We start from the raw sequence: 27,966 nt of genomic DNA, 5'->3' as shown, positions 1-27,966 counted from the left end.
ATCAGTAACAGTCAACTAAAAGCAAAAGCACATCCCACAGGAATTAGAGAATAAAACGGGCAACAGCAGCACACATGGGCCCAGGAGACCCCTGATACTCACTAAAGGCAGCCACCGCTAGGGCCAGGGTGACAATAATGGAGAACCAGGACACCCACAATGCCTTCTTCCTGTAGTTCTGGGCTTCATGAGGTTTCAGGCGGGTGCTGCTTTCTAGCAAGCCTGACCAAAACAAGGAGAAAAGGAAGTTAGACATTTCCTTACTAAGAAACGCACAGCAAGAGCTACAATCACTTAGCCAAAGATTGCAAAGTCACAGCCCAAGGGCCAAGATGTGTTTTGTTTGGCTCACACTGTGTTTTAACAATTAGGAGATTTCACATGAAAATCAAGCTTTCTGGCACCCCTTGAAAAATCACAGGCGCTGACAATATGGGCCATGTATTTCTGCAGGGTAACAGCAGCCATCCTCTTTCGAAGAATTCCACAGACCCCACCATTCCCTGACATATCACACCAGGCCATTCCTTTGCCCCTGTGTTAAGCTGCTCGGCCTCAGGTAGATGCTGTTCCAGCCCACAAGGCCTTTCCGTTAGGAAAACAGCACAAACCACCCACATTCAGCTAGGCCTTCAGGCTCCTCAGCTGTGGGCATTGATTTGCATTGATTCACCAGCACAGCCCCAACTGGTGGACTGGGTTTTGCCCAAAGCAAGGAGTCAGACTACAAATGACCTCATTGCTCCTCCAACCATCCGAAGGAGAAGAACCATTTCTCTTTCACCACCTCTAGCAAGAGCCTCCAGGCCCAAATTATATGCCACATTTCCTTCCCTCCTTATTCTGCTCTATAGTATACACATCCTTTTTACCAAGCACATGTCAAAAAATTCTCAGAATATTAAAGTGGGGGCAAACCTACGAAAACTAGAGGTCGCCTCCCAGGTAGGCCTTGTATAAGACAAGTTTTATTTTTAGCTCCTATGCTTTCAACATGGAGAGTCCTCGACAACAACAGAAATTCATGACAACTCCCAGGCAATGCCCATAACTGTCTGGGGTAAAAGATTACAATCTCTTCAGAATGATCTTGATTTATATTTTCATCCTTAGATCAGCATCCTTTGACTATATACAGCATCTCTTAGTTGCACAGAGGACCGCATTTTCAGCCATCCATTTACATAAACAGGAGCTTATTACACCATCTCTGGTGAAACAACCCAAGATACAACTTTCAGAGGTTGGGCAGCCTCATCAGAGCAGCTCCAAAGAATGAAGGCTCAGGTACCAATCTGTAAAATATCACATAGTGTGAGACATAGCACACCTACACATCACGTAAAAGACACCATCTCATTCATCCAACTGGGTACCACACTAAGCCTCTGGTTGCCAAAAGCTGCATCCTGATCAAAAGTTAAAACCAGGGCTCTGCTAAAATTTTTCAGTTCCATTTATAACTGAAATTTTTGAATGTGCTTAATAATTTATGCACATTCAAGCATCCCTGAACAAGTCCTGAGCAAAGCAAGCCAGAATGTCAAGAAGGTTGCTGAGTGAGCTCAACTCACAGCCTAGGGATTTTTAAATAATTGAAACCTACAGGCTTACATAGAATCAAAAGGGAGATGAGAATGCAAATGTTTGAGCATAAACACCATCACCATCCTCTCTCTGTAAAAGCCTCCCCAAACTTTCCTTCATAAGTGGACTTGGATGGAAAAACTAAATACGTTCTCCCTTGTCAAATTCTGCCCAGGTACAAGTGATTTAAATAAGTTTATGGCATGTCCCTTTGTCTATTTATTTCTTAGCTGCCAAAAACCACCCTATTCCAATTTTCATCTATACAATCACCAGTTATAGTACTATCCTAAAATGAGCAGATTCCACACATTCTTAATAATTTATGTCCCTTTTCCCAAATGATATAAAAACCTTCCTTTCATCCTGGCCAATCGATTTTCAGCAGAAGTGAAGCTGTAACATTTAAGCACTGACTCAAATCAGCAGTTCATTTGCTAGGTATTTTGACAGCAACAATCTCCAGAGGTTTATCCAGTGGGGTAAAAAAAGCTTCCTTTGAGAAGTAGATTTCATTTTCTAAGAGGAATGACAATGATGCCCATTTTCTCGTCAGTCACATAACAATTATTTTTCCAACTAAAGTCAGCGAGTTTCAATAATATAATGGTCCTGACTCCACATGCAGACCAATCTACATGCTTCACCTACCAGTGAAACAGCACCCTCCTGGAGGACTTTCAGACGATAGCCCAGGACACCTGGACTGTCCCCCTAAGGTGGCACTTGGGACTTCTCAGAATTACGACCAGTGCTTCTTCCCTGTGTGTGCCTCCTCCCTGAGATTTTTAAAATTAAAAAATAAAATCGAATAAGTACAACAGGAAGACTGTCCAAAAATGGAAGGCTTTCCCATTTCTATTCAACCTTTGCTTATGTTCTGCTGATTTTTCTTTCTAAAAATATAGCCGATCCTAAGAATGGAAAACTTTGCACTCCTCAAGGGGAAGTGGAGTATGATGACGTACAAAGACTCAGTTCCTAGTGAATGGTCCACACACAGGTACCTCCACTAGTCAGGCACACTCACAAGTCACAAAGATGTGGTGAGAATTCTAATGTTTTCAGGAAGCTGTGCTTTAAAGCTAGAAGAAAGGCAGCCTGAAAAGGCAGGCCAGCCTATACAAGTTACAACAGGCCGCCTCTGATTTGCAGACAAGGCTGGATCCTCCCTACCCATAGTTGGACCCATATTTGAATTTGTAAACTCACTCAAATTTTCTGTATTTGCAAGTTGGGCCTGGGAATACTAAGTATAGGACTGTACTAATGAGGAACTGATCTTTTATTTTGGAGAGGGGGAAGGTACAAATATATGTGGAGAGGCTGAAGCAATCAGTTATTTCTACATGAGTATGCATTAGTTCCAATTCCTTTCTCCTAAGTTTGTCAAGCTTGAACTCTGAAGAAAGGGAAATTTTTGTTAGACAGGGAAATAGCGGGAAATGCTGACACATATAATTCTCTAAGGCTAAGTTGGGCCCTAAGGTTACAGACAGAATGGTGGGGAAATACTTGTGGGAGAAGAATGGGTATTCAAGAGGGATGGGAAGAATGATTAAGATAAACCTGACCTGATTGCTGTGTTTAGCCCCTAAAGGTCTTAGACCACAGAGCTCTTGCTCCCTGAAATTTAAGCTCAACCAAACGGCACTGCAGTTACTGACATTCTGAGCTAGCTAGGTTTCTGAGAACCAGCCCACATCACTTCTAAGGGGAAAATGCCTCCAAAGCCCCAAAACACTAGGTTTAAAAGCAAGCCTTTGATGAGAGTTAGCCATGGTCTATAACCACATCCTGATAGCTCCAAAGGGAGTTAGGACAAAAGAGAATGCCAAATACACGTGCAGATCTGAGGTACCCCCCCCAACCATTCTACAGACAGCCTACAGCTATTTAAGCCTTAAAAAAAGCCAGGCAGGCAGGATGATGAGACAAACAGCAGGCAAGTGCTGGGGCTTCCTCCTCCCCTGTTCCCCTCACCAGTCGGGAAGAGAGGTAGCTGCACTCAAGCCATTCCCAAAGGATACAAAAATCAATATTGGAAAAATGCAGCCCATAAGAAAAAAAAAATAATAACCCAAACAACAAACACAGAATCTTACAATACACCTCCCCAGATAATATTCTGGTTTATTTAACAAAAATCACTTAATCACCACATAAACGTTGCCATCAGGAAGAGGTCAAACAAAAGAATATCACATTGACGTTCAGCTCTCAATGCCACACAGCACTGTGTTCTTTGGGGAATAGGATTCATCCTAACAGAGAGGCTGTGTGTGATATGCAATGCTCTCACACAGTGACAGTTTATGAACAGTCAATGCTTTCATGCTATCATATAATGGAAAATGAAATTCCGTTGACCAGAGAAAAATAACCTTAAGAATGAATTCAGAAGGGCTTTTTACACTTGAACATGAACTACCAAATGATGCTAACTATGAACTCACTCTAGCACTGTTTTCCCTCCTATCCTTTTGGGGGGTAGGGAGGAACAGGCCAGCTCTTCAGATGACCTGCAGTCCTACAAAAATAAGCTCAACACAGGCTTCTGTCTTTCTTCAATATGGAATTTTTAAATCCTACAACATTAGCTGGAGAGGGGCGAAGGTAATGAACACACCCTATAATAAAAGTGAGAGGTTTTGCTCCGTGCTCGTGATGTCCCCTGTCCCCACTTCTCAAATGGCATCTAGTTATGTGAGCACAGGGGGAGAAACTGCAACAGAGGTGCAGAATTCGTTGCCACTGGAGCAGCTCCAGTTCTGGCTGAGCATCTCGGCGGATTCTCTGGGAACTGCCGTTTCCATGTCATTTTATTTCACATGCTACAGTTTAGAATTTCTAAGGAGAAAGAGATCGTGCATCCGAACACTAAACCGGAATAAAAATGTACAGGAGATACTAAGAATAGGACAAAAACCTGCTAAGTCTAAAATATATAAACCCGCCACAGCCAGCAAAATAAGGCTTCCAAGAAAAGGGGGTGGAGGTGCAAAGAGCCGGCTTCCCCTGAAGGGCCTGGCTGCAAGAATCTCTCTTTGGCCACTAAGCGGTTTTAGCAGAACCACAGATTTCGTTCTGAGGGGTACAATTTGGATTCGGATCAGCAAGAAGCAGAAAAGGTGCAGGCGCGGCCAAGAACAGGGCTCCCTCTGCAAAGAATCCAAGCTGAAAGGAAACGCGGAAGGGATGGAGGAGAGAGACGCGGGAATGAGCAGGGAGTCTCTCCAGTCCTACGCTGGCGACTCCTGGGGGCATCGGCAGTCGGTGGGAGGCAGAGTGTGGTCCCCCAGCAGAGGCACGTGTGCCGGCCTCCAGGCCGGTGTCAGTGGAGGGGGCTCTGAAGGGTCTGCAGACGCTCCCTCCGGAATCATCAGATTTCAGTGGCATCCATCCAGATGAGGTTGGTGGCCCGAATCCAAATGTCCCAGTACTCTGCCCCATCATCAGACGACGGGGCAGGGACCCACCGCGACCTAGGTCCGCGGTGAGAGTAGGTGACCGCCCGAGACCCCGAGACTGCTCCGGTGACGGCCCAGGTCCCGGCTCGCTCCTCTACTAGCGCCCTTCGCCGGGGCGGGCAGCGGGACTGCCGCCGAGGGACAACTCGCAGCTATACTGGCAGAGGGAAGTTCTCCCAGGCAGCCGGCGGGGCCGCAGGGGACTACGGAAAGGATGATGCATCGAGCCCGGGTCCCTCCGAGCTGAGCAGGGCCCGCAGTGGCCCAGGAGCGCTCGGCTCCGAACGCAAAAAAATGCCTCCCGCAAACTTTTCCCGTGGGCGCAGGAGGGGCTGGAGCTGGCGGAGAGGAGGGCGCGGGTTCAGGCGGTGTCGGCCTGGAGGCAGCCAGGGTCTGGGCTTCGAGGGAAGGGAAGGAACGCAGCCGAGGCGGTGCCGGCCGCAGGAGGTGGGGCTGCCGCTCTCGGCTCGCCGCGCCCTCGCCGGGAAGTCCAGGCTCCGCGCCCCCGCGCGCTCCAAGGCGCCGAGCCCGGCGCCCGGCCCAGCGCAGCCTGCGAGTGGGGAGAGGCGGGTCCCGAGCAGCCGCCCCCGTCGCCGGCCGGGCCGGGCGGCAAGCGCTCACCTCGGTCCTCCAGCCCGTCGCTGAACTGGCCGCTCTCGCTGATCCGCACCTGCCGCTCCTCCTCCAGCTGCGGCGGCTCGCGCGTCGGGGAGCTCAGCTGGGCCGGGCCGGGGGCGGCGGCCGGGGGCGCGTGGCCCCGAGGCGGCGGCTGGACGGCCGGCCCCTGGAAGCTGCGGCGCTGGATGCCTGCGGCCGGCTCCATGGCGCGGGGCTGCGGATCCCGGCGGCGGCGGCGGCGGTGGCGGCGGCGACGACGAGCGCGGCGGGGACTCGAGTCAGAAGTGCGAGGCGCCGCGGCTCCGGCGGGCGGAGCAGCGGACGGACGGGCCGCGTGGACAGGGAGAGACGGCGGGCGGGCGCCGCGGAGTGGAGGTGCACGGGCGGGGGGGGGGGGAGGAGCGGAGAGCCGCGCGGCTCCGCGGCCGGTGGCAGAGGCTGGGGCCGCGTTGTCGCCGCCGCGCTCCGCCCCTGGGGGCAGGTGCGGGCGGCAGGGACCCGCCCCGAGGCCCGGCCGCGGGAGCCGGCTCACGGAGGAGGACCGGAGGGAGGAACCCGGCTGGGCCAGACACGCCGAAGCTGGAGTCACTATTGAAGGCGTGGGAGCCCACAGGCGGCCCCGCAGAGCTTGACTAGGGCGTAGCGGGGACGCCCCACCTGCGCTGCGGGATGGTGCCCAGAGGGTACCCCTCGCACTGGATTCCTCTGCGGTCCGCAAAGCCCGCGGAGGCGCGTGGGTAGGAGAGCGGACAGCGCCCCTAATTTAGCATCTTTCTCTTCTGGAGCTGCATAGGTTTCAGAGGCTGTACTGGGTCCTCGCCTGGGCCGCCATCCTCACTGCTCAAGCATGGGAAAAGGGTTCATCTATCCCCAAGCCCGTCGCTCTCCCTCCTTTTAGGAGCTTTAACTCTCCTCCCAGTTTCTCCCTGAAGCACCCATTTAGCCAGGGATGGGGTATTTTTAGGATAGCAGGCACTCTAGAAGATGCTTGAACTCCGAGGCTTCCCCATTTCGACTCTTCCTGGGCCTTTGTCCCAACCAGTTCACTCACCCGCTCATTTCCCCTCTGCGTATCCAAGTCTTGTGTGATCTTCAGAAATAGATGGAAGCCTCCCTCCTACAAGAAGTCTTCCCAGCTCTGACCCTGGAGCTCTTAATTCATTTTGTGCGGTGGGGCTGGTCTCACCAGTGAGAGTTCACACCAAGGCACAGGCCAGCTCTCTTGTTGCCCAGAGAGGAGCAAAAGAGGACCTGCTGTTTAATAAATGTAGCTTGGATTTGTTGGGGCTCAGAAAAATATACCCCAACATATGGCACTTAGATATGCTAATTTTGAACTAAAAAAACTAAAGAGGCCTCTGAAGCCACCTTAGAAACAAAGACTGTCTCCCACCCTACTTTCTCCCCACTAAGCAATTCATAGAAACCAGAATTCCTCTTCCCCACGGAGGTCATATGACCTAGAAATAGTACTCCAACCTGCCTCCCTCGCTTTCTGTGTAAGAGGTGGCCATGAAGAAATACTCGGACCTACCTTGTCTAATAGTAGATCCTAAGACCCTCATTCCAGAAGGGGTCCTGCTCTATACATGCTGCACAGCTAGGCCAAGAAGAATCTGAACAGGCCTTGCTGGGTTCACTCCTCAGTCCATTACCATTAGATCACACCCTTTGTCCAATCACATTTCTACAAGGCTCTCCATTCTTCACTGAATCTAAGCATAAAAATTGTTTTCCCTGAGTCTTTGCATGTTCATTTCTGAAGGCTCGTGTATCACATAAAACTTTGATTCAATAAACTGGTTACACTTTTCTCTTATTAATCTGTCTTTTGTTATAAGCATGTTAGCCACGCCCCTTATGGTGGGGAGGAAAGATATCACACCTTTTCTGTCTCTACTGTTTCAATGGTATCAACATCCAAGCTGTAGAGTCTGGCTTTCGACTTTGTATTGATACCAGTCTCTGAATTTAATCTGGATACTCCAAAATGTCAATTCCTCACATAAAGGTGTCCCCCTTGTTTCTTAAAGAGTCACCCTTTTCCTTTTTCATGTCTGCTTTGCTTGTGATTGAAATGCCAGTAGGATTTAAATGCCTTTGTGGTACACTGGAAATATCACCAGAAATGGGGAAAGGGGTCTCGTTTTATTTCATTGCTGTTGTTATTGTTGCTGGATTTGAATGAGAAGATCTGAGTTGACCTTGACCAACTCACTTTATTTTGTTGACCATTAATTTCTTCAATTACAAACTGAAAGAGTTGAACTAGGTCATTTCAAAGATCCCTTCCTGCTGCAAAGAAAAAAAAAAAATGTTACTGTTACTTGGATAAAAACAATGAAAATCTCTACCCGCTAATCCTGGTTCTTTCCTCTGAGATAGAACATCCCTCAGATATATTTGCAGGGCCATCTCCTTGACTTTTCTCCTCCAGTCTGTCCCATTTAACCCCCATCAATGGCTCTCGAAGTATCACCTGGAAGACTAAGAACAAAAATACCCAAGCTTCAACTGCTAGAGATTCCGATGCCATATTTAACATGATCATTCTGGGCTGGAATGTTGGCATGGGTATTTTATAAGGCCCTTCCCCATTCTAAGAGTCATCTGGGGGCTTTAAAAAAAATCATTATTCCTCCCTGGCTCTCTGAGATTCAATAGATCTGGGGTCTGGCTGGGAACCTTCCTTTAAAGCCCTCCCACCTCCCTCCTCGAACATATTCTGATCCCAGTTGTTCTGCAACCACCCTTTGTGATTACTCTCCACAACATGGACCATCTAGCTCTGTGCCTTTCTCTCTGTCTCTCTCTCTCTCTCTCTCTCTCTCTCTCTCTCTCTCTCTCCCTCTCTCTCTTTCTCTCTCTCTCTCTATCACACACACACACAGTCTGCAGCAGATTCTCACCAGAGGAGCTGGTATCATCATTCTTTCCACTAGTTCCTCTGTTGGTTCTGTAAGTCCAGCACATCACAAAGGTTTGTGTGCCAATGAACACCAGCAATTTTTCTTAGAAAAATGCAGCTTCTAATTCAGTCAGTCTGGGATAGAAGCTGTCGACCTAAAAGGAAGAGGCTGAGGCACAAAATATAATTGAAAGAATTTTCTTGAGCCCAAATAAAGACAGCTACCCAGGACATTTCAAAGTTGCCTTGAGGAGTGCTCCATCAGCCTTTGTTATAAGCAGGTTTTTAAAGGCAAAGGGACCAAAGAGAGGGCCGATATAAAGTTGTGTGACAGGAATCCTCATTGGTTTGCAGAGATAACTTGGGTTAGTGATGGGCTGTAGATTGTTGAACTGTCAGGTAGGAGTTATGGTGTCTGGTGTATGGCCATTTTATGGCTAGTTGGCATAAATTAGTCTAGAGCCCACATAGTCAGTGGCTCCTAGAGATCATTATTTCACTCAAGGGGTTGTCTGTCACCTGCTGCTGTTTCATTCCAGTAAGTCTCTGGGGCTGATAATGTAGGGGCTTTCATTCCTCAGGTTAAAAGTTTCTTTTTTTGTTTTCTACCAGGCTGAGATTCTGTTTTGAACAAACCTCCCGATGCTGCAGGTCTGAGGAGCATACTTTGAGAAGCAAGGATCTAGGAATTGTTTGTTATGCGTGGAATAAATAAATTTCCCATTATGTTTCAGCTGCCCTCATTAAACAAGCCACTACTGTCTTTTCCAGAAAGATTTCTCTGACTCCAGCTCCTCTCTGGGTGCTCCTTTTTCTGAACTGTAATTGATTAATAATTCACTGTTTATTTCACGTGTGGGGCACGGATGGTGGGTGCTTGCCTGATCCGCATTCCTTACTCACACATACCTACTTGGATATCAAGGACACAGGGTCACCTCAAACAATCCCTGCTGATTAACTGGAAGATAGCACTAGTTTACATGTTGGGAGGACATACCATGTGCCAGGCACCTAGCTAAGTGTTTTACATGCCCTGTCCCCCTCATTCAGCTACTACTGTCCTCATTTAACGAATGAACAAATGAATGCCAATCTGCCAACCTCTGCCCACCACCATAATCCACAGGGGTACTGCCCCCTAGGGGGCATTTTGGAAATTTGCAGGTACTTTCATTGGTCATCACAATGATGGGAGGGAGCCACTGACATTTAGTTGGGGGTAGCCCCAGATGCAGAAGATTGGTCTGTGTCCCACACGGCTTTCATATGTCAGACCTGATGTTTGCTTCAGTTAAAATGTGCATCTAATCGCATTGAAACTTTAATTTTGTTTTACAAATAAACACAAAATGTTTTTGCATCTTGTGAATATACACAGGATTTTCTGAAAATGCAACTACTGTATAAGTCTAGAAAGGGATGGTATTCTGTTTACCATTTTAGAAAATTGGGATACAGAAGCCAGTTCTATTCATAGTATCCATTTCAGCAATCAACACATATATGATGCCTACAGGCCCAGTAATTCCACATGTGTATATTTCTTCAGCTCCTGTTTCAAAATAACAACAAAATTAAGAAAAAGTGTAATTAATATTCTAGAGTGCTTGTCTCCTTGTTCTTAAATTATAAATAGGTACAAATATCTGACTACTTCTTTATGACCTCTGGTGTAGCTCCAAGTAAGCACTTAAATATTAATTATGTATTGCTTTACTTTTATTCCTCCTCTATTATAATTTAGGTCATTATATTGATTTTTCAACTATGTGTATAGGCATTCACCATGAATTCATTTCATAATCACAATAGTGAATAATCTAAAACAGTTAGGGCCAGGTGCGGTGGCTCACACCTGTAATCCCAGCACTTTGGAAGGCTGAAGCAGGAGGATCACCTGAGGCCAGGAGTTTGAGACCAGCCTGGGTGAAACCCGTGTCTACCAAAAATACAAAAGTTATCCACATCTAGTGGCGCATGCCTCTAATCCCAGCTACTTGGGAGGCTGAGGCAGGAGAATTGCTTGAACCCAGGAGGCAGAGGCTGCAGTGAGCAAAGATTGCACCACTGCACTCCAGCCTGGGTGACAGAGTCAGACTCCATCTCAAAAATAAATAAGTAAATGACCAAACAAAACAATTGGCATAAAAAGGGAGACTGAACCATTACAGCCAAGAAGATCCTGAGGAGACACAACCACTAGCTGAAAGATCCTGGAACAGAAAAAGGACATTTGGTAAAAATCAAGGAATTCTGAAGAAAGCATGGACCTCAGTTGGTAAAGTATCAATTATGGTTTATTAGTTGTAACAAATGTGCACTCATGTGAGATGTTAGTAATAGAGTGCACTGGGTGTAAGTACACGGAACTCTCTAAACTTCTCAACTTTGTGCAAATCTAAAATTGTTCTAAAAAAAAAAGAAAGCTGAAGAGGGGCTTCGAGATGGCTAATTAGAAGCATTTTGTGTCCACCTCTTCCACGTAGTATATATAAATAGTCATACTTTAAATACACCATTCAAGAGAGAATGTTGGAATTCAACAGAGAAGTAACAAGAAACACCAGAAAGCAGGTAAGGAGAAGGGAGAGAGAGACAGCCTTCTGGAGGGGATGGACTGGGAGCAGGAGTAAATTCCCAAGGCGAGGAAAGGGTGAGTGACTTCCAGAGGCCCTAGTCCCCACCACGGAGTCTGTAGTCCTGTCACAAGAGAGCCCCTCAACCCTCCCAACCCCTGAAACTAACATAAGGAGCTGCTAAGAGATCATGAGATGGAACCACTCCAGGGAGGAGCTCACGTTGGGTCCCACACCCTTTCAGAGCCTAAGCAGCTATGGCAAGGTGCCATTTTCAGACCTACCCTTTGGCAGACTACACACTGTCCTGGGGCCCAGTGGTGCCAAGATTGAGGCATTACAGAGACTGTTGCTACTGGGACTGGGGACTGAGCTGGAAGTAACCCATAGCCAGAGGTAAGAAGCAAGCAAGGTGTGGGCAGCAGCTGTTGGTGCCAAGAAGTGAGTGCCACTGGTATAGAGACTCAGATGCTAGCAGGGTGTGAGCTGCAGCTTGGTCTTAGTCACCAGCTAGGTGGGAGCTCCTGTAGACAGGGAGGGGGCATAAGCTAGGAACAGGCTACACTGCTGGGGTGGGGAACAAGCTCCACTGGAACCAGGGCATAAGAGAGATGTGCTTTTCCTACCCTCTGGCCCAGGCTGTGGCCACTGAGGATGGCCCCACCCTCTCCAGTGGCAGGGCCTTGGTGCAGCTGCTACCACCGTTTATCCAAGCACTCCATCTGTGGTCTGACGATCACCCTGCCCCTGCAAACCATGGCTGGTGCCTACTCTCATCATTGTGGAGCCTGAGCACAAGCCCACCCAGCCTGGCTTTACCTACCTCTCTGAAATAGAGCATATACCTTGGAGTCCAGAGGATTACCCAACCCACTCAACCACCTTGAGCACCTAAGCACTTCTCCCAGGGACCTGAGATTGGGCCTAAACTCTCAACTTCTACCACCTCAGCTGGCACCTGCCTGCAAGCACCACCTGCGGGCCTGGAGTCTGGCCCACTCAGCCCATCACAGCCACAGCCACAGCCAACATCCATGCACACTGCTTGGAACCCAGAGAATCACTCCACTGATGGGCTACTTGCCACTGCCCATGCCACACTGGCTGCCCAGAGGCCTGAGATCCTGCCCACCCACATACTCCACTGCTGCCATTACCAGCATCCAAGCAAGCCATCTGGAGGTCTAAGAATTGGCCCACTGGTAACTTCCACCACAGGTGTCAGTGTACACTACCCTGAACCACACCAAGATAGGCATAGTTGGCCCATTGCTACCACTACTGGGGCCTGAAGCCTGACTAACAGAGCATCCCAGTCCCCAGCACAACTTCACACAACCTAACCCACCAAGGAAATTGCAGATGGCACTAATACTGTTTACAGCCAGAGAAATTAAAAAAAAAGACTACATTACTACACACACCCAGAATCAAAGCCAAAGTGCCCTACCCAACCAACACTACAGATACATTTTTAGGAAAAAGTCTTTCCCTACAAAAGTAAATTTAAAAATAGGAAGAGTGACCATTATATCAGATATGGAGATATTGATGTAAGAATATTCACAATAACATGAAAGTAAACATATCACAGTTAACATGAAAAGACAAGGAAATATAACACCTTCAAATATACACAGTAATTATCCAGCAATAGATCATAATCAAAAAGACATTTTCAAAAATTGCAAATAAATAAGTCAAAATATTGATTTTAGAGAAGCTCAGTGAAATACAAGAGAATTCTAAAAATTGTAAATAAATCAGAGAAACAATTCAGGATATGCATGAGAAATTTACCAAAGAGATAGATATTTTTTTAAAGAACCAAATAGAAACTCTAGAACTGAAGAAATCATTGAAGGCAATACGATATACATTTGAAAGCTTTAACAATAGGCTAGATTGGGCAGAATAATCTCAAAACTTGAAAACAGGTTTTTTTGAAATAATCCAGTCAGAAAAAAATAATAAAAAAGAAGGAACAAAACCTTTGTGACACTTGGGACAACTTAAAGCAAAAATAATCAGTATCCCTGAGGGTACAAAAACAAAGAAAGGATTAGAAAACCTATGTAATAAAATAATAGATGAAACCCTCCCAAGTCTAGCAATAGACTTAGACATTCAGACACAATAGGCTTGGCAATCCCCAGGAAGAGCCAATATATAAAGATTGTCTCCAACACATTATAATCATACTGTCTGAAGTCAAAGATAAAGAGCTAATCCTAAAAATAGCAAAAGCAAAGCATCTAGTCACCTAAAAAGGAAACCCCATAGGACAAATACTATATTTCTCAGCAGAAAACCCACAGTCCAGAGAACAGAATGATATATTCAAAGTGCTGGGGGTGGTGGATGCCAACCGCTAGTACTATATCCAGCAAAATTATCCTTCATAAATAAAGGAGAAATAAAGTCCTTCCCTGACAAGCAAATGATGAGGGAATTTCTTACCATTAGACCAGTTCTACAAGAAATACTCAAGAGTCCCAAACCTAGAAGTAAAAGGATAACATTTAGACCAGGTGCAGTGGCTCACACCTGTAATCCCAGCACTTTGGGAGGCCGAGGTGGGCAGATCACTTGAGGCCAGGAGTTCAAGGCCAGCCTAGCCAACATGGCAAAACCCTGTCTCTACTAGAAATACAAAAATTAACCAGGAATGGTGATGCATACCTTCCCAGCTACTTAGGAGGCTGAGGCATGAGAATCACTTGAACCCAGGAGGTGGAGGTTGCAGTAAGCAGAGATTGCACCACTACACTCCAGTCTGGATGACAGAGCAAGGCTCTGTTGCAAAAAGAAGAGGAAGAGAAGGAAGAAGAAGAGGAGGAGGAAGAGGAGGATGGGTAACATTTACTATAAAAAAACACACAAAAGTATAAAACTCACTGCTAAATTAATCACACAAAGGAGAAAGAGAAATGACTCAAATGGTACCACTACAGAAATCCATCAAATCACAACAATCAATAAGAGAAAAAGAAAAGAGGCTGAGCACAATGGCAGTATTATAGCCAATGAGGTTTATCCAAGATGCAATTATTGCTAATTGAAAACTTTTCCCAATACCCTACTCTGACAACTTGCAATATAGTCAGCATTGGCAATTTTTGGCAGTCTCTCCAAAGACTGAAAGAAAAAAAAAGAGAAAAAGAAAAGATTTTTTAAAAAAACAGAAAACAGTTAACAACATGACAGTAACAAAGCTTCACATATCAATAATAAGTTTTAATGTAAATGGATTAATTTCTCCATTTAAAACATATATAATGGACAGATCCAAGATGGCCAAATAGGAACAGCTCTGGAGTGCAGTTCCCAGTGAGAACAACACAGAAGGTGAGTGAACACTGCATTTCCAAATGAGTTATTACTGCCCACAGACCAGGAGATTCCCGGGCTGAATAGCACCACACGTTTCCAGCATGGCTGTTTCAGCTGGTGCAGCGGGTCTCCACATAAAAACTCACACAAATCTGGGCCGCTGTTTCAACTGGCGCCTGGAATGCCTGGGAGACAGAGCCGCCCACTCAACTAAAAAAAGGGGGCCTAAATAGGGAGCCAGGTGATCTGGCTCAGTGAGTCCCAGCCCCACAAAGACCAGCAATCTGAAATACTCTGGATTGAAAGATTCACAGCAAGCACAGCTGGACCTAGTGTGGTCCAGCTCTGTGGGGGAAGGGTATCTGCCACTACTGAGGCAGTCCACCATTACCAAGGCAGTCCGCCATTACTGAGGCAGACCATCATTACCAAGGCAGTTCTAACTATACCTCTATAAACAAAACCACAAGGAAGTTCACACAGCAGCTGGGCAGAGCCCATGGCAGCTCAGCAATGCCTCTGCTGGCAGACTGTGACTAGGCTACCTCCTTGCTGGGCAGGGTAGCTCTGAAAAAAGGCAGCAGCACATCAGGAACTTATAAGTAAAACCCCACCTTCCCAGGACAGAGCACTTGGGAAAAAAGGGAGTTATGAGTTCTGCTGCAGCAGATTTAAACATACCTGCCCAGCAGCTCTGAACAGAACAACAGAGCTCACAGCTTAGCAATTGAGCTCCTATAAAGGACAGACTGTCTCCTCAAGCAACTCCCTGACCTCCATATGTCCAGTCACCTCATTAAGGAGAGCTCAGGCTGACATCTGGCAGGTATCCTTCTGGGACGAAGATAACAGAAGAAGAAACTGGCAGCAACCCTTACTGTTCTGCAGCCACTGCAGGTAATCCCCAGGCAAGCAGGGTCCGGAGTAGACCTCCAGCTGTCCTGCAGCAGAAGGGCCTGACTGTTAGAAAGAAAACTAAAAAACAGAAAGAAATAACTTAATCATCAACAAAAAGGACATTCACTCAGAGGCCCCATCTGAAAGTCACCAGCTACAAAGACCACAGGTAGATAAATCCACAAAGATGGAAAGAAACCAATGCAAAAAGGATGAAAACAACCAAAATCAGAATGCCTCTCCTCCTCCAAGGGATCGCAACTTATCACTAGCAAAGGAACAAAGCTGGATGGAGAATGAGTCTGATGAATTGACACAAACAGGCTTCAGAAGGTGGGTAACAACAAACTTCTCTGAGCTAACAGAACATGTTCTAACCCAATGCAAAGAAACTAAGAACCCTGAAAAAGGTTTCCCGAAATGCTAACAAGAATAAACAGCTTAGAGAAGAATAAAAATGACATAATGAAGCTGAAAAACATGAGAACTTTGCAAAGCATACACAAGTTTCAACAGCCAAATAGACCAAGCAGAAGAAAGGATATCAGAGATTGAAGATCAACTCAATGAAATAAAATGAGAAGGCAAGATTAGAGAAAAAAGAGTGAAAAGAATGTACAAAGCCTCCAAGAAATATGGGATTATGTGAAAAGATCTAATCAACGTTTAATAGGTGTACCTGAATGTGACAGGGAGAATGAATCCAAGCTGGAAAACACTCTTCAGGATATTATCCAGGAGAACTTCCCCAACCTAGCAAGGCAGGCCACCATTCAAGTCCAGGAAATACAGAGAACACCACAAAGATATTCCTCAAGAAGAGCAACCCCAAGGCACATAATCATCAGATTCACCAGGGCTGAAATGAAGGAAAAAATGCTAAGGGCAGCCAGAGAGAAAGGTTAGGTTACTCACAAAGGGAAGCCCATCAGACTCACAGCAGATCTCTCAGCAGATACCCTACAAGCCAGAAGAGAGTGGGGGTCAATATTTAACATCTTTAAAGAAAAGAACTTTCAATGTAGAATTTCATATCCAGCCAAACTAAGCTTCATAAGCAAAGGAAAAATAAAATCCTTTATGAACAAGCAATTGCTCAGAGATTTCATCACCACCAGGCCTGCCTTACAAGAGCCCTGAAAGAAGCACTTCACATAGAAAGGAACAACCATTACCAGCCACTCCAAAAACATACCAAATAGTAAAAACCATCAACCCAATGAAGAAACTGCATCAACTAATGGAGTTAGTTAACAAAACAACCAGCTAGCATCAAAATGGCAGGATCACATTCACACATAACAACATTAACCTTAAATGTAAATGGGCTAAATACCCCAATCAAAAGACATAGACTGGCAAATTGAATAAAAAGTCAAAACCCATCAGTGTACTGTATCCAGGAAACCCATCTCACATGCAAGGACATACATAGAATCAAAATAAAGGGATGGAGGAAGATTTACCAAGCAAATGGAGAGCACAAAAAAAGCAGGAATTGCAATCCTAGTCTCTGATAAAATAGACTTTAAACCAACAAAGATTAAAAGAGTAAAAGAAGGGCATTACATAATGGTAAAAGGATCAATGTAACAAGAAAAGCTAATGATCCTAAATATATACGCACCCAATATAGAAGCACCCAGATACATAAAGCTAGTTCTTAATGACCTACAAGGAGACCTAGACTCCCACACAATAATAGTGGGAGGCTTTAACACTCCACTGTCACTATTAGACAGATCAATGATACAGAAAATTAACAAGGATACCCAGGACTTGAACTCAAACCTGGACCAAGCAAACCTAAGACATCTATAGAACTCTCCACCTCAAATCCACAGAATATACATTCTTCTCAGCACCACATCACACCTACTCTAAAATTGACTACATAATTGGAAGTAAATCACTCCTCAGCAAATGCAAAAGAACAGAAACCATAACAGTCTCTCAGACCACAGTGCAATCAAATTAAAACTCAGGATTAAGAAACTAACTGAGAACCACACAACTTCATGGAAACAGAACAACTGGCTCTTGAATGTTGACTGGATAAACAATGAAGTGAAGGCAGAAATAAAGAAGTTCTTCGAAACCAAACAGAACAAAGACACAACGTACCAGAATCTCTGGGACACATTTAAAGCAGTCCCTAGAGGAAAATGTATAGTAATAAATGCCCACATGAGAAGCAAGGAAAAATCTAAAATTGACACCCTATTGTCAAAATTGAAAGAGCTAGAGGAGCAAGATCCAAAAAAACCTGGAAACCTAGCAGAAGACAAGAAATAACTAAGATCAGAGCAGACCCGAAGGAGATAGAGACACAAAATACTCTTCAAAAAATCAATAAATCCAGGAGCTGGTTTTTCGAAAAGATCAACAAAATAGACTGCTAGCCAGATTAATAAAAAAGAAAAGAGAGAAGAATCAAATAGACGCAATCAAAAATTATAAAGGGGAGATCACCACCAATTCCACAGAAATACAAATGAACATCAGAGATTACTACAAACAACTCTATGCACACAAACCAGTAAACCAGGAAGAAATGGATAAGTTCCTAGACACTGCACCCTCCCAAGCCTAAACCAGGAAGAAGTCAAAACCCTGACTAAACCAATAATAAGGGATGAAACTGAGGCAGCAATTAATAGCCCACCAACCAAAAAAAGCCCAGGCCCAGATGGGTTCACAGGCAAATTCTACCAGACATACAAATAGTAGTTGGTACTGCTCCTTCTGAAACTATTACAAACCATCCAAAAAGAAGGAATCCTTCCCAAATCATTTTATGAGACCAACATCATCCTGATACCAAAATGCAGCAGACTCAACAAAAAAAGAAAACTTCAGGCCAATATCCATGATGCACATAGATGCAAAAATCTTCAATAAAATACTGGCAAACCAATTGCAACAGCACATCAAAAAGCTTTTCCATCATGATCCCAGCTACTCAGGAGGCTGAGGCAGGAGAATCACTAAACTCCAGAGGTGGAGGCTGCAGTGAGCTGAGATCATACTTCTGGACTCTGGTCTGGATGACAGAGTGAGATTTGGTCTAAAGGAAAAAAAAAAAAAAAAAACCAAAGAGCTAAAAGCAGAACTACCATTTGACCCAGTAATCCTATTACTGGGAATATACCCAGAAGAATATAAATCATTCTACCATAAAACACACGCACGGGAATGTTCATTGCAGCACTATTCACAATAGCAAAGACATGGAATCAACCTAAATGCATGTCAATGACAGACTGAATAAAGAAAACGTGGTACAAATATACCATGGAGTACTACGCCCCCATAAAAAAGAAGATCACGTCTTTTGCAGGAACGTGGATGAACGTGGATTAGCAAACTAATAAAGAAAACCAAACACTGCATGTCTCACTTATAAGTGGAAGCTAAATGATAAGAACTTATGAATACAAAGAAGGAAACAACAGACACGGTTGGTGGGGTCTACTTGAGAGCGGAGAGTAGGATGAAGAGGAGTAAAAAAGGTAACATTTCTTTTGAGACAGAGTCTTGGTCTGTTACTCAGGCTGGAATGCAGTGGCATGATCACGGCTCACGGCAACCTTTGCCTCCTGGGTTCAAGCAATTCTCATGCTTCAGCCTCCCGAGTAGCTGGGATTACAGGTGCCCGCTACTGCACACGGCTAATTTTTGTATTTTTAGTTGAAACTGGGTTTCTCCATGTCACCCAGGCTGGTCTTGAACTCCTGACCTCAAGTGATCTGCCTGCCTCAGCCTCCCAAAGTGTTGGGATTACAGGCGTGAGCCACTGTGCCCAGTTGCAGAAAAAATAACTGTTGGGTACTGTGCTTAATACCTGGGTGATGAAATAATCTGTACAACATCCCTGGTGATACATGTTTACCTATATAAAAAACCTTCACATGTACCCCCAAACCTAAAACAAAAGTTAAAAAAATAAAATATAAAAGAAACTCGTATATGGATAAGAGCACATGGGCATAAAACCTGACAACTGAAAGACTATAAGAAATCGAGTGTGTCTTTTTTTGTTCTTATCTATTTTTTAACATTTTTAGTAAATGTCCCCAGAGCCCTAATTTCAGGAATATACACAGGAAAGAGAAGAAAGACCAAGAAGTCAAAGGAAACACATTAGACATAAGAGCCTCCTCTGGGAATAAACATCACAGCTATCTCTGGTGGAGGCACTTGCTAAGGGTCTTAAGTGCACATAATAGAACTGCACATAATAAATCACATAGTTCTCATAGTCCTGTAAATCAGATATGATATTATTAGTATCCCTGCTATAAAGATAACGAAACTGAGCCTCATTCCTGAGGTCTGCTTTTATCCACTACCATGCACAGCCTCTATGGAAGAATCTACAGATGGCCAAGAACATGGCTTCTGCACCTGATACAGCTCCATGAGATTTCAGATTAAGGTATACAGTTGCTTTGGCCAGGCGCGGTGGCTCACACCTGTAATCCCAGCACTTTGGGAGGCTGAGGTGGGTGGATCATGAGGTCAAGAGTTCAAGATCAGCCTGGCCAAGGTGGTGACACCCTGTCTCTACTAAAAACACAAAAATTAGCTGGTTATAATGGTGGGTGCCTATAATCCCAGGTTTTCAGGGGGCCAAGGCAGAAAATTGCTTGAACCAAGGAGGCAGAGGTTGCAATGAACCAAGACTGCACCACTGTACTCCAGCCTGGGTGACAGAGCAAGACTCTGTCTCAAAAAAAAAAGGTATATAGTTGCTTTACTTCATATCTTGTATGGACTTTGGAAAACCAAATATAAACTTGTTATTCATCTTTTGTATGTCTTGAAGAAACATAAGGAACACTCGAGAGCTAGGGTGTGGTACTCTTGCAGGCATGGACTCCAGGGCTGGGGCTGAGTGAGGACCTGTCTAGTACTGGCATATCTAAGCTGGCTGCCAAGGTCAACTGCAACAGCAGTTATAGGAAGGGCTCTAAGATCCTCACTTGAAAAGAGGGAAGCATGTGTATGTCCACATGCCAGAAGATGTGAATGTTAAATTTATTAACTCCTTTTCCCATGAAAAAATGTATAAACTTGAGGTATGACTACAGAACATTTGGAGAAATATCATGTTGGTTATGGCATTATTAAGTGGCTTCATTTGGAAAATATGCATACAAAAAGAATGTTTAAATGCCCTTTCAGCCTTTAAGGGACTTACAGTCTCAACAGAATGGCATAGCTCTGCATGACCAGCCTCTGCTGTGCATTCTCATCAGCAGTGGGTCTCAACTTTACAATCACCAGGGATAGGGCCACAAACTCTCTCTGGTTGGCTAGAGACATTCCCGGTTTTAGCACTGAAAATTCCACACCTTGGAAAATTCTCTCAGTCCCAGGGAATTGAAACTGTTAGTCATCTTATCAGGATGCTTTTAAAAATCTTGATGTTCAAACCAACCCAACCTTGACCAATTGCTCAGAATCTCTGGGGGGTGGGACCCAGGTTAAATGTTTCTGAAAGATCTCCAAGTGATTTCAATGTACAGCAAAGCCCAAGAAAGCCCTGCTCAAGGACAGGGCTTCTTAACTTGAAAGTATACAAGAATCACCTAGCAATCTTGGTAAAATGCAGATTTTAATTCCATAGGTCTGGTGTGGGGTCCAATTTTCTGCAGTTCTAACAAGCTCCCTGGTGATGCCAGTGGTGCTGGTGTATGGATCAGCCTCTGAATGGCAAGGATCTGGAAATCACGAGCAGGAGGTTTTGTTTCTACTTTGAAATCATCTATAGTAGAGTCAGGAAGAAAAGGATGTCAGGACAAAATTAACAAAAGGGAAAAAAGCAAATAAAATAAACGTAGCTAGTAATGCAGTAAGGAGAGGGAGAAGGTTCTAAGACACCTTATTTTCTTGGATTCCTTAGTACACTGAATACACATAGTGGGCATTCGACACCTGTAATCTGGAAATGCTTTATGGGGTGAGTTCTAACACTGACTTGCAAGGGTGGAAGGGCATCCCGGGAAAAGGCAATGGTGGGCATGAAGGATTCTGCAATAAAATAAGCTAAAACTTTAAGTGTACAAATCACCATTTTCTCCAAGTAATGCTTAATTGTGGCGGAAGAAAATGATTTGGATGAAGCATATTGAGGAATTTCTGGGGTGCCTAGGAGAGTTGTATTTCTTGATTTGGGTGGTACTTGCTTTATAATGATTTATTAAGCCATGCAATTGATTTTTGTGATTTTTAGTATCTGTGTATTATCTTACAATAAAATTATTGATAAAAATTTTCATCCAGAATGACCAATATATTGGGAGGGACAGGTCTTCCCAGACTAAACGGTTTGTACTGAAACCGGTCAGAGGTTGCTAGGGGCTACTGACAATGCAAAACTAATGAGTCAACTCAGCTTCATGGGAAATGTCAAAAATATGGAGGGGCTAAAAAAAAATAAAAACTAAGTTAGCTGAATCTGATATGGGAAAAGGGAGTTACATACGCTCAAAAAAATGTTTCATTTTCTTCTGCTCACATTTCAAAAAAAAATTATGGCATCTACTCTCCATGATTTTCTTCCTCCCCCTCTGGCCTCCTGCCCCAGACCCACAATCCAACTGTCCTTGAACATCTCCTGCTGAGCCAGCCCACTCCCCAAATCCAATATGTCCAAAAGAACCCCAAGATCTGTGCATGGGCAACCTCCCTTTATTAGAGAATTTTAGCATCATCCAGCATATCATCTCAAGCCAGAATCTGAGAAATACCTCCCCTTGACTTCACTCTTCCTCACGCCTTACAAGCAGCAGGTAACCAACCTCTGATAATTCCACCTTCTTAACACCCCTTGGATCGCTGCCTCCTCAAACACCACCCACTAATGGGCTCCGATTTTTCCCTCTCTCTCTCTCTCTGTTGATACTCTGCATACTTCCATTGCAGCCCTTATAACACTGTATTTCCCTAATTTTGTTAATATACCAATTTCTTTCTGCATGATAGAAAATTTCTTGAGGCAATAATATAGTTTATTCATCCTAGTGTTTGAGGCATTTACCAGAATGCAGGCAGAGTGTAAGTGCCCAGAAAAAAGAAAGGTTATTGAAGGAACAAATGAGTAAATGCTTAGCTGCTCCCTTCAAGCCTTAGATAATTGAGCTGACCATGTCATTTGTGACCGACTTCACATCCAGCCACTGAAGCAGTTCCCAGAGATTGCATCTCCCTCCTAGGCCTCCTTCCTTTCCCCTCCATCTGTAGAAAAATAAAGAGAAACTTGTGTTCTAGCTTTGAAACTACTAAGATGGGTGAACTTTCCAGAAAAAAAAAAAAGGAACTTTATATCATCCTCCTAAAGATGATGGACAATCTTCCCTTCCTGTCTCGCATGCACAACGTGGCAGATGCTGTTGAGATGAAGTGATTTCAAACCTGACGCGTGTCTTAGCCCCTCTCTAAAATCCTGCAATATTTTTATATAAACATTTTATTGAGGTTTAACACACATGTAGAAGGGCACACAGATCTTAAGGGTACACTCAACAAATGTTCACCAAGTGAACACACATGGAAACATTTCAATAAACAGAATATGATCCATACCGCAAAGTGTCTCCTTTGTCCCCCTCCATGCACTAACCGCCCCCCACCCAAGACTGAAAATATTTCCAACGTTGCTTTGACACAAACTATTTTACGAAAAGTGTCTTCTATATATTACTCTCCATTTACTTAAAAAAAGTTTTTAATTCCAAAAGAAAGCAATGTATGCTCATTGTAAAAGTTGAAACTTGGCTGGATGTAATGGCTGATGCCTGTGGCCCAGCACTTTGGGAGGCCAGGGTGGGCAGATCACAAGGTCAAGAGATCGAGACCATCTTGGCCAACACAGTGAAACCCCGTCTCTACTAAAAATACAAAAATTAGCTGGGTGTGGTGTCACACGCCTGTAGTCCCAGCTACTCAGGATGCTGAGGCAGGAGAATCACTTGAACCCAAGAGGCAGAGGTTGCAATGAGTTGAGATTGTGCCATTGCACTCCAGCTTGAGACTCCATCTCAAAAAAAAAGTTGAAACTTAACAGAAGTATAAAACTGTAGAAAGTGAAAGAGTTTCCCTATCAACCCTCTGCCCACTCCCTATTTTCACCACCACCATTCCCATGGTTAAAAACTTGTTGCAGTTTGGTGCATTTATCAGTTCAAAATATGTTACCAGTAAGGAAAAGCTCAATTCAAAGTGGACAAAACAATAAAACAATGTATTGCCTCTCATAATTTAATCATTTTCTGAGTGAATGAACATTTGTTTCCAGTGTTTTGCTATTACAAACAATGCCACATTGCCCATTTCATTTTGAATACTTTAAACAGAAAATGTAAAGAGATTTTGAAAGTCCAGAGTTTGGGCAGGCTTTAGGATTTGTTTAATTCAGTCACTCAACTATCATCTAAGACTGTTTCTTTCTGTCTCCTTGCTTGGCCTGCCAAGATATCAGCTGCATCCTGAAGCTGGCTCACTTCAGGTTGTAACACAGCTGACAACAGGGCTACATATTTTATCAGAGATAAGTGGGTAGGGAGGGAAGGAAAAGGAAGAGAGGAAAGAGAGAAACTCAACAACCATGGAGTGAAAGTCCTAGGCCTCATTCCGACTGGATCAAATTCGCTTATATGCCTACTTATGAGCCAATCGTTAAGGCCTGCGGAATGCCAAGTAATAACTGGAGAAGTTCCCATTCCTGAATCAATCTCTGTGGCAAAAGGGATGAGATTATCCTAATTGGCTCCAAGAATAGGACCAAACCTCTGAAGAATGAGGGGTCAGTTCCACCCAAACCAAATAAATGGCTACTACATGATGGGCTATAGTTGGAATGGAGGCTAGGAAGACCACCATATTATTCATTGCTATAAATATCCTTTGAGGCCATTTTTTTTTTGCATGTAGATACATATATATGAACATATATATTTAACTTTTAACTATATTAGAATCACACTACTCTGCAACTCACAGAATAACTGGGGCGAGAACAGGTGAGAGACTCATAGCTACTCTGGGCCTGGCACTTTTCATTCTTCAACCCTCACGGCAGCAACACAAAGTCATCATTATCACCTCCATTTTACAGCTGAGAGAACTGAGGCTCTGAGAGGTTGAAAGTAACTTTCCTGAGGTCACACAGCTATGGGGTGGCCAAACCGAAACTGGAACCACAGGATCTGACTCCACGAGCTCCAGCCTCTCCTGCTGGGCCCTGTGTTTGTCCACTAAACAAGACGAGGGCTTGGTAAGTGGCTGCTTTGTGTTCTTTTATGCAATGGTGAGTCAGTGTGGCCACAACACGGGACACAGGAGAGACTCAGGAAAACGAGTTTATTATACTCACAGGTTCTGGAGACAGGAAGCATAGCATGCCTTGCAGGGCCACATGGGAAGACACTAGCGTGGTCAGGAGCCAGAGACAGGAGTGAGGGCAAGGCTTAGGCCAGAGCCTTCCTTGGGGTTTCTGTGGAAAAAGCAAGGTGGGGCGGAGTGAATAGTTTAGGATTGGCTAGTTTGAAGAATTTCAGTGGGCTCTAGGCCATGGGGGCGGCCCCTAGTTGACAGGCACCTGGTTCTGGAGTGATGAAAGCAGAGAGACATTGTCTCCTGGAGTGTATGGGTCAGATGAGGGAGGGGTCTGGTTGGTTAGTTTGCTAATCAAACGCTCTAGGGCCAGGCGTGGTAATCCCAGCACTTGGGGAGGCCAAGGTGGAAGATCACTTGAGCCTAGGAGTTCGAGACCAGCCTGGACAACAAGATGAATACCTGTTTCTACCCCAATATTTTTTTTTAATTTGCTCGGTGTAGTGGTGCATGTCTGTGGTCCCAGCTACCCAGGAGGCTGAGGTTGGAGGATGGCTTGAGCCCAGGAAGTCAAGGCTGCATTAAGCCATGTTCATACCACTGCACTCCAGTCTGGGCAACAGACTGAGACCCTCTTTCAAAAAAAAAAAAAACAAAAATAGGTTGGGTGCGGTGGCTCACACCTGTAATCCCAGCACTTTGGGAGCCCAAGGTGGGTGGATCACGAGGTCAAGAGATCGAGACCATCCTGAACAACATGGTGAAACCCTGTCTCTACTAAAAATACAAAAAAATTAGCTGGGCATGGTGGCATGTGCTTGTAGTCCCAGCTACTTGGGAGGCTGAGGCAGGAGAATCGTTTGAACCCAGGAGGCAGAGGTTGCAGTGAGCCGAGATCTCTCCACTGCACTATAGCCTGGCAACAGAGTAAAACTCTGTCTCGCAAAAAAAAACCATACTTCAGGCTGGGCCTTTTGTTACCTCTAAGAATTGGCTAGCCCCAGGGGGCAGTCTCTCCCTGACTCAAAAAGATTTTTTATGATGTCAAAAGAGCATAATATACAGAAAATGTAAGAATATATTTGCAATACAGTGGGGAAGGAGGAATGGCTGCTGGAGACATAGGCTGACAATGTGACTTATTACCAGGAATGAGCCCAAGGAAGCCCTCTAATTCCACAGCCATCGGCTTTTCCACCATCAGTAATGCCACGCTCTATTAGACATCCTGAGAATGTGTGGCCCATGTGGATGAGAGGGGTTGCCACTTGTATTCACAAGTGTATCACAAGTGCCTAGAACAGTGCCTGGTATAAAGTAGATACACATTTATAAAGCAGAAAAATATTTACTGATCTAATAAAAAAGAGTGAATTAACAATGACCCTATTAAAAGAACTCAACGTAGTCCTTTTCACTGCTCTGCAGGCTTTTAGAACACAGTTGTTAGAGGAACCTATATGTAAGGGTGGAAATTTTTGTTCCTCTCTCTTCTCTGATGTTTTCTTCCTCTTTTCTCAGGTGAAGATTGAAAATTCTAGGTTCTCATTGGGTAGAAACGGACATCAAAATCTTCAGATGAAAAGCCCCTAAATAAGTGGGGGGGAAAGTCCTGATAGTACTTTAATTCTAAAATAGTAATTCTGGGTGTGCAAGTGTCTCTGCCACGTTGGGAGACTGTGAAACTTTGTGGCTGTTTATAGACTTGATAATTGGTTCTAATGCTCACTGCCTGTTGGGAAGAGCTGCTGTTCATCACCTTGACTCTGACTTTCAAGTCTTTCCTTAGTCTGACCTTGAGCTGTCATCTCATGATGCTGATGCCAATGGGATAGGCTCAAATTGTTCTATATCCAAATAAAATAGAAGCAAGAGAGACCTCTTCTACGTCTTTGTAATCTAATAGAACTGAAGTGATGAGTGACTGGGTTCTGATTCGCCTTGGCCAGAGCTGTGTGTCCTTATTTTCCTTCATTGCACCTCGATTTCTGAATGTCTGAAAAAGCCAGCTGATAGATACTTATTCTGCCTGGCGCAAAAGTATGATTATAGAATGCAAATATGAAAAAGAGAGTTAGATGGGGCCTCACAGGTCAGCTAAATTTGCTGAGATTCCCAATTTTCAAGTGAGAAACTTGAGGCACAGTGGGGTGTACTCGTTTGCTATTGCTCCACAGACTTAGAGGCTTGAAGCCACAAAAATTTATTCTCTTACAATTTTGGGAATCAGAAGCTGGAAATGAATCTTATGGGGCTGAAATCATCTTATGAGGGTGCCAGCAAAGCTGATTTTCTCTGGAGACTCCAGGAGAGAATTTGTTTCCTTGCACCCTCCTCCGGCTTCTAAAGGTGGTCATCACTCCTTGGCTCCTGGCTGAATTGCTCCAATCTCTGTTGTGATTGTCAGTTCACCTTCTTCTCTCTGACTCTGATTCCCCTGCCTTCTTCTTATAAGGATCTTTGTGATTAAAATAAAGCCACCCAGATAAGCCAGGATAATCTCAAGGTGAAACAGACAGAAGTCAATGACAGAGCCTCCACTGGCTTGTGTCAGCGGGAAGGACGGGGCGCACCAGGTGTGACAGACCCTGAACTGCATCACTGTTGTTAGACTGCTGTTTTCTCTCTCCACACCTCGGTGCTGTGACTCCTGGATGTTGGCATACTCTATATTACCTCTGAAGGGCATTTCCCATGTGGCAGGAAAGATGAACGCCAACACCTCTAGATTCTAATCCTTCTAGCAACTCAGAGGCAGGAGGCTGTCTTTCCCTTAGTTTCTATAAAACCGTCCCCAAAAGGGCTCTAAGTATCCTGGCTTGATCACGTGCACAAAGTCTAAGACTGGCGGGAGGTTTTACGCAAACCCAGCTTCCAGAGTTCTGCGAGAGTTCTTACTCTGTCTGGAGCTCAAAGCAGCCCCAGTTGCAGCAGCGGTCCTCACACCATCAGGACAGCTGCAAGGAGAAAAAGGACCCTCAATTCCTCACCACTTGCATTTTTTGGTTTAGTCTGGTGAGACAGAACATTGGCACAATTTAGGAAAAGCAACTTTGTTCCTCACAGATAAGCAGCAAAAATCAACAGAAGCCCAGGGTCCACCATGAGCAGTTCCCCTAGGTTCAGGAATACTGTCGAGGGCAGATGGAGTCTGAGCATGCCTCACATTACACTCTAGCTGAGGGACTCTGAAAGCACTCCATCCTGGGTTTATATACCCTGGGCACCACTTGAC

The 27,966-nt window shown here is 44.7% G+C and overlaps 1 protein-coding gene and 1 non-coding gene across 2 annotated transcripts in view; one reads left to right on the top strand and one right to left on the bottom strand.

The window, feature by feature from the left end:
- The window catches only part of TMEM163 (transmembrane protein 163), a 267,032-nt gene extending 261,069 nt beyond the window's left edge, over nt 1-5,963 (bottom strand). Inside the window, exons 1-2 of the mRNA XM_035305067.3 lie at nt 5,679-5,963; nt 103-222 (exon numbers count right to left, since the gene is read on the bottom strand). Coding sequence (XP_035160958.1) covers nt 103-222; nt 5,679-5,880 — 322 coding nt within the window. The 5' untranslated portion in view covers nt 5,881-5,963. The remainder of the gene's footprint in view (nt 1-102; nt 223-5,678) is intronic.
- An 8,196-nt stretch (nt 5,964-14,159) lies between these two features.
- On the top strand, nt 14,160-14,300 carry LOC118154841 (U4 spliceosomal RNA). The gene has a single exon (XR_004745099.1). It is a non-coding gene; the product is annotated as a U4 spliceosomal RNA (small nuclear RNA).
- The last annotated feature ends 13,666 nt before the right edge of the window (nt 14,301-27,966 follow it).

The sequence above is a fragment of the Callithrix jacchus genome, chromosome 6 (genome assembly GCF_049354715.1).
Source record: "Callithrix jacchus isolate 240 chromosome 6, calJac240_pri, whole genome shotgun sequence".
Lineage (NCBI taxonomy): Eukaryota > Metazoa > Chordata > Mammalia > Primates > Cebidae > Callithrix > Callithrix jacchus.
This window is presented reverse-complemented; position numbering and strand designations above follow the sequence as displayed.